The sequence below is a fragment of the Siphateles boraxobius genome, unplaced genomic scaffold, assembly GCF_051911475.1.
Source record: "Siphateles boraxobius isolate OS27281-9 unplaced genomic scaffold, OSU_SipBor_1 33, whole genome shotgun sequence".
NCBI lineage: Eukaryota > Metazoa > Chordata > Actinopteri > Cypriniformes > Leuciscidae > Siphateles > Siphateles boraxobius.
In genome coordinates this window covers 6,835,217-6,843,051 of record NW_027508953.1, presented here as the reverse complement: position 1 = coordinate 6,843,051, position 7,835 = coordinate 6,835,217, and the positions used below count along the sequence as shown (strand labels likewise).

At 35.3% G+C, this 7,835-nt stretch overlaps 1 protein-coding gene across 1 annotated transcript; it reads right to left on the bottom strand.

Moving 5' to 3' along the window:
• ndufv1 (NADH:ubiquinone oxidoreductase core subunit V1) lies at positions 1 to 5,834 on the bottom strand. The gene is made up of 11 exons (XM_077195263.1): positions 5,736 to 5,834; positions 4,617 to 4,802; positions 4,451 to 4,533; positions 3,388 to 3,558; positions 3,095 to 3,278; positions 1,839 to 2,028; positions 1,526 to 1,738; positions 1,261 to 1,427; positions 812 to 893; positions 577 to 722; positions 1 to 462 (listed from the first exon to the last, which is right to left on the bottom strand). Exons 2-11 carry the CDS (start codon positions 4,794 to 4,796, stop codon positions 385 to 387), a joined length of 1,494 nt encoding a protein of 497 aa, XP_077051378.1. The 5' UTR covers positions 4,797 to 4,802; positions 5,736 to 5,834; the 3' UTR covers positions 1 to 384.
• Positions 5,835 to 7,835: the final 2,001 nt, after the last annotated feature.

Sequence of the window (7,835 nt, the reverse complement as noted above, 5' to 3'; positions counted from 1 at the left end):
TTTTAAGTTTTAGGCTCTTTATTTCCACGAATAAGTGTTTATACAGTGCAAGATTTTCTTATCAAGAAAACAGCCTTAACCACATAATAGGATTTAACATAATTTCATCAACCATAACCATTTACTCAGTATTGAGTGATGTTTTCTGCTCAAACAGTTTCCACTCTATAATGTGTCATAAGTCATCCAAAATCACGAGTATGCTGTTGAGTCCATCACCATAATGGGATAAGCTCTGCTAAAACTATTTAAAGATTTTCATTCAATCCCACTGATATATGTAAAATGGATGCCAGCAGTTCACACATCAGTGAGCGATAGAAAATTTAGGTTTTGCTTAAATAAGTGATGGGATGAGTGAAAACGGACACAGATATGGGGCCTTCAAGCGCGCGCCTGCTGTTTCTGTTTGAAGTCTGCGATTCTGTTCTCCATTATAGGGCGGAAGTGACGGATCAATCCCTAAAAACAACAAAATATAAATAAACAGATTAATCATGGAGATATATTTTAAAATTATTTATATATTTACATCAAATAAAAAAACAAAACAAAAATAAAATACTCTGCCTTTACCTGAACTGGCCATGCGGCTCCATCTCCCAAAGCACAGATGGTGTGGCCCTCAATCTGCTTGCTGATCTCCCAGATCATGTCAATCTCTGCTGTCTTTGCATCGCCTTTCACAAAGCGCCACATCATCTTATTCATCCAGTCCACTCCTGAGAGGCACAGAAAAGAAAGACTTGTAAATATTCACTGTAATAAAACGTATTGTACAGGTAAAAAAATAATAATAATTAGATCATACCCTCTCTGCAAGGGGTGCACTGCCCACAGCTCTCATGCTTGTAGAATTCAATCAAGCGGGCAATAGCTCGTATAACATCAGTCTGTGGAGGGGCAAAACTTTAATTATAAAAAGTAGACATGCACCAATACTAAATTCCACTGCCAATACGGAAATGACATCTGCCAATGCTGATAGTTTGATGGTAATGTCTAGAGCTTTTGTGCTGTATGATTTAAATTTTCTTAGACTGCTGCTGAATGCTTAAGCTACTGTATAGACAGTACAATGACAGATCATTAAAAGAATAAGGTATCAAGCCTATTGTGTTTCACTAATTTAGAAATACTCCCATCGTAAAAAAATGCTAATAGGAATTTGCAGGGAAGAAAAGAGGAGAAAATAAAGATTCAAATTGGTCCGTGTCCACAGAAACAAAACCATGTGTGTTTTTTAACAAATGGACTCACTGATTTATCCATGACAATAAGGGCTGCTGTGCCGAGACCGGTCTGAGCCTGAACGAGCGCATCAAAATCCATGAGAACGGTGTCGCACACATTACGTGGGATTAGTGGCGTGGAAGAACCACCAGGAATAACGCACAGGAGATTATCCCAACCACCCCGGACGCCACCTGCAGGGATCGTATGAATTATGGATCAATAATCCTCAGGAGCGGATATGATTCGACAATGAACAAAAATGTCTATGTACAGATAGTATGAGGTATACCTGCATGCCTTTCAATGAGCTCTTTCAGGGGAATGGACATCTCTTCTTCCACCGTGCATGGATTGTTGACATGGCCCGAAATGTTGAAGAGCTTTGTGCCAGAGTTTCTCTCTCGGCCGAAACTCAGAAACCACGTGCCGCCACGACGGCAGATGGTCGGTGCCACAGCTACGGTCTCAACGTTGGCAACGGTTGTTGGACAGCCAAACACGCCTGCAACAAGAACATGTTACATTTATAACTGCTCATATAGCATGACATTTCTCTGAGGTCATGTAGATAAAAAAATAAATGATAGCAATATTCGACTTACCCACATCAGCAGGGAAAGGGGGTTTCAGACGAGGTTTTCCCTGCTTTCCCTCGATGGACTCAATCAGAGCCGTCTCCTCTCCGCAGATGTACGCTCCCGCACCGCGCATCACAAACACGTCAAAGTCAAAACCTGAGCCGCACGAGTTCCTGCCAATCAGCCCTGCTGCATAAGCCTCATTAATGGCCACCTGAAACCACACACAAATACACGAGGTTAATACATCACTTCCCTCAACTACCGTGTAGTGCATTTTATCACATTTACTGAAATGAACCACTTTGCACGGGAAATTTGACTGACATTTCATTTTGATAACGTCTGACAACGCTAACAACAATAATAAGCAAAAAAAAACAGCACATAAAGATATTAAGTAGTAATCTACATTTTTAAATACATCTTTTTGTTTATCAATTCTATTCTTAACTGAACTTAAAGTAGATTTAATATTAATGTTATATTTATCAACTAATTTATTAAATCAAAATATATAGTGTAATATTATTAATATACACTACCTTTCAAAAGTTTGGGGAGGGTAAGATTTGTTTTATATTTTTTCCGATATTTTTGCGTAATATTTAAACGAAACCTCTTAGGTTGCATTTATATGATCTAAATAAAGTAAAAACAGAAATACTGAGAAATATTATTACAACAAGTAATTTATTCCTGTGATGAAAAGCTGAATTTTCTTCAGTGTCACTTGATCCTTCAGAAACCATTAGAATATGCTGATTTGCTGTTCAAGAAATATTTCTTATTAATAATATTGATTTTTTTTTCAGGATTCTTTGATGAATTATAGAAAGTTTTTTTTATTTTAAAAACAGCATTTATTTGAAATATAAATCTTTTGTAACATTATAAATGTCTTTACTGTCACTTTTGACCAGTTTAATACATCCTTGCTGTGTTTCTTTAAATTGATTTCTTAAAATATTTTATTGACCCCAAACTTTAGTAGTGTAGTGCAATATAAAATCATAATATTAGTATTTATTTACTAATTTCAGTACTACATCTTGGATTTATTTCACCATTTTTATCAATAACATGCAATGTTTGTCTTAGGTTTTGGCCATTTGAAACAGAAGTGTGACTATGATGCCTTAAAATGCTGCCTGCTTAGGGAGCTCATTTTTTGGAACTGAGCTTAGCAATAAAGAGTTTTTTCCCCCCTTTGTCTCTTTAAAAAATGAGCGATATTACACAGATATATACACGAGGATACACAGATATTTGTTTTTCACCTGCAGGTTGGACGACTCATTGTAGAACTCTCCACGGATGTAGATGTATGCAGCACGTGCTCCCATGGCTCGGCCAGCAACCAGACAGCCCTCTATCAGCTTATGGGGATCATTACGCATGATCTCTCTGTCCTTACAGGTACCGGGCTCTCCTTCATCAGCATTCACCACCAGATATTTAGGCCTGAGCGGAAAAAGAGAATGACCTGATTTGATCCAAATAACAAAAGCTAGATGTGGATCCATCCGCAGCAACCCCTGACTCGATCTTAGTTGTTGAGACGTAATCCCACCTGCCATCACTGGGCTTGTTCATGAAGCTCCACTTCATCCCTGTTGGGAAGCCGGCACCTCCTCGGCCTCGCAGCCCTGAGACCTTAATCTCATTCAGGATCCAGTCCACTCCTTTATCCAGAATCTCCTTGGTCTTGTACCAGTCACCTCTCTTCTGGGCACCTTTCAGCCTGAGAAACATGGGGACCACATACACTGACAATAATATAATAATAATAATAATACTTTATATTATGCACTATACTTTAAATGTATATACACACTGTGTATTATACACACAATACCAGTCAAACGATTTTTAGAACTTTTTTTAAAATTAAAATAAATGTAAAAACAAAAGTCTCTAAGGCTGCTATTTTTTAATCAAAAATACAGCAATAACTATTATTGTTACATTAATTTCATATATTATTATATATATTCCTGTGATGGCAAAACAGATTTTTTTTAATTGATAATAAAAAACACCCTTATTAATAATTGAGCAACAATAATTGAACACCAAATCAGCATATCAGAATGATTTCTGAAGGGTCATGTGACACTGAAGACTGGAATTTATAGTGGAATCTTATTTTAAATTGTTAGACCATTTCACAATATTACTGCTTTTACTGTATTTTTTTAACAAATAAATGCATCATTGTTGAGCAGAAGAGACTGTGTGTGTGTGTGTGTACGTGTGTGTGTATATATATATATATATATATATATATATATATATATAATTGTTATTATTATTTCCTTTTTTAGTTGACCGAAAAAAGTAACAAGACATAAGACCCAACGTACAGTACTTAGTTTTCTCATACATTGAGAGGATGTGGAACCCCTTTAAACCATTTGTCTTGAATGTGTACTATTTTTTATTAAGTTCTGTAATTGTTGTTAAAATTTGTTAAATTGCAATAAAAACACACGCTATGGAAACGTACTATAAAAAAAATAGTCCTCTTGATACTCACAGCTGTCACAGCAAAAACTAAAATAATGGCTATAATGAATACTAAAATGAGAAAATACCCATTTTATTTATATATATATATATTCATAAGTTTTTACCTCCAGTCATGTCGTCCATACAGGTTAGTGAATATTCTGTCCTGGTCAGCTAGAGGTCCAAATTTGGTCTTCTTTGGTGTTTCCTGGGTGACACACACTGGTTATAGCCCATTTTCATTGATCATCAGTTATACACACAGTAGATTTGCTGTATACAAATAGTCACCTGTTGAGCTGTGCTGTTGTACCGCACCAGTGTCATGGAGTTTGGGGGAGGCGGAGAGGTAGTGGTGGTCGCGGCTACAGAAGTGCGAGATGCACCAGCAGCTGCAACCACGACCGGGGCACGTGAAGCCCCAGTGGTCAGCACTCGGCTAAGAACGGGACAGCCGAGACAGGACAACATCCTTTTCTGAAAGAGATTGATGAAAAAACAATGAGAATGGGAGGTTCCCTCATAACGTAGTGGAACTCGGTTTATACTAAATATTATATAATATTATAAAATGGTTTTCATAATTGAAATAAAGCTGATATAAAATATAAATATTAGATGAAAAACTTAAACTTATTAAAACTTACATGACGTGAATGATTTGAAGTACTAAAATTAAATAAAAATAAAGATAAATAAAAAATAAATAAATATAAAAAATATAAAAAATAATCACAATAACAAAAGCACAAACCAAAATTAAAAGAAAAAAACGAAAATATAAAAATAAAAGCTCAATTAAATAATAATAAATACTTTATGTATTTATACATTATTCACATATATGTATAGTTATATTGTCAATAAAAGGATTTCCATTGCTATGCTTGCATAAGTTTTTAGTGTTGCATTACATAATTACAAAAATATTTGACAACAAGCACTAAACACCCCGAAATAATAATAGCATATATAAAAGTTATTCACAACTCAAACTTTAGATGTTCAACACTATAACATAATTCATATATGAACTAAAAATATCAGACAAATTTAATGAAAGGGACAGTTACTCAAGACAACTAGTTCAGCAGCGGCCACAAACACACATTTAGATCAAAGACAACCACCAAAATGATACATTAGTGCATAAACACACAAGTCAAACTCATTTAGACATGGTACAGTAAGTTAACTTATTGGAAATATACTCGTCCCGCAATGACCTCCATATTTACGCTCATGACATTTAAGGGGCTACGGCAGTGCATAACATTTACGTTCCGATTTATTTACGTTACAGAAAGTATATGGGTCGAGGATTTATTAACATCAATTTTTAGGAACAAAATTTCTAACCCTCAATCAGTAAACAGATGATTCAAGCGAAAGAGCAGAACCGCTGCTTACCTTCGTGATCTCCCTGGATCAGCGTTATGAAATTTAGACAGAGCGGAAGAAATACGGCGACCGACCCGGATGTAATAACGGCTTCGGCGTGTTATGTGTGGAGGCGCTGTTACGTATATGTTTACATATCTTACACAGGGTTACACAACACACTGTTTTAGAGACATTAGTAAGAACAAGATAGATATCATTATTCCAAGTATCAAGGTAATTTAAATCAGGAATTTTGAGATAATCGTGAGAGAAAAATAAGTATAATCTTATTCCATTCTTATAAAATATGTTCTCATTTTATTGCAAAATGCATTGGTTCCACCTGTTGGGTCAATTTACTATCTAAAATGTAGGCTGTTTATGTAAAGATAAAAAAAACTGAGTTTCTATTTGCTATTTAATTTAATTGATATATAAAAGGCAAGCAGTCTCCAGTATAACTGTGATGTGCAAATGAATATCATACAAATTCGCATTACATTACAGTCATTGCAATTACTATACACTGATCACTGGTTCAAGTATATCTGGTCCTACATGAGCACAGATGAGGGAGTTTCTGCACGGCCCCTGTGTCTTTCTGGTGTGCTGTGCCTTTGCATGTCTCGTGGGCTCCCTCAGGACCAGATAAATCAACAGTCATTCACTGTAGTTCCCAGTGGGTCTGGTGATCCTTTCTGTGCAGCAAGCCTGTCATTGAGATAGATATATGATCTTGAATACTAATGCTCAGTTGCCTACTACTTATGGAAGACCAGGAGTGCCACTTAAAAATAAAATGAAGATTCAATATATCAATTTAATAATTCAAACATAAAAATGTATATAAATAAATCATTTTTAAATGCACAAATTAATAGACATTTTTAAAGTTGTTTATTTAATTCGTGTTTTTAAATGCATTGCAATAAAACCATAAAACAATAAATAAATAAAAACATTTTAAATGTATAAATAAATAGACACATTTAACTACTCATACTAAAAATGATAATACTTATATTTAATCCTAGTTTGTCATAATGTTTTGTTACCCGGATATTTAATCTCAAAATTGCATTCTAATGAGGCTGGCGCTGTCGACGTGTTTTGGTCGATCGGGTCACAATTGGACGACGCTAAATACAGGTGTAAATAGGGTCTAAAACTTTTGAGCTTGTCCCCTTTCGAGCACTTCCAGATGTAACGTTAGTTAAAAACACATTCGACCAGGGGCCTGTACCATGATGGTAGTTGAACAAACTCAGGGTTACAGGATTAGTTTTGAGTTGACAAAACCAAACCAATCCAACCAGGCTTTGTTGGTACCATGATACTGATCATCAACTTTCTCTGTCAACTCAGGCTTTGATCCTGAGTTTAGGAGTTTAAGTGTGACATCAGTAGCGAACAGCCAATCACATGTTGAGAAAGAGTGAAACTGAGATTAATTTCTCGCGAGAGAAGCAACGCAATTCACTTATTAAATAAAAGTATTAAAATATTAAGAATTTAAACAAATTTACACAGCAAGAAGAAAATAGCTATCTATGAAAGAGGACAACTAAAAGAAAAAGTCTCGCTACTGTATATCAGTGCAAGTAAAAGTTGTGAAGTTATTTTATACAGCTGATAAAGGTATAGAGAGAATTGAACATTTAAGCTCACATGTAGTCATTTTATAGCTTCATCTATTGATGCTAAAGCGAATTTATATTACCTTTATATATGTATTCATTTAAACTGCGTAATAATAATTAACTGAAATTGTACATGTGTGATTAAGGGTGTAATAATTACATAAATAATATCTAAATCATACAAATTTATTATTCTAAATATGCATCACTAAAAACCAGACAATTTTGTCTTTAAAAATCATTTGCTATGTAGTGACCTTTAATTTGGAGTAGAAACAGGTGGAGTGACTTTATCGCATCAGTCATGTGACACTTTGCTCACAGCTGATTGGTCCAAGTTCGGTTTGCAACCTCTTACCTGGAACATAACCTGCCCCGGACCAGGTTAGCCGTGGAGCGTAAGTTACTATGGCGATGAACACTGCTAAAAGCCAAACCACTTTCATGGTCCCTAAAACCCAGGGTTGACGCAAACTAAACTGAAACA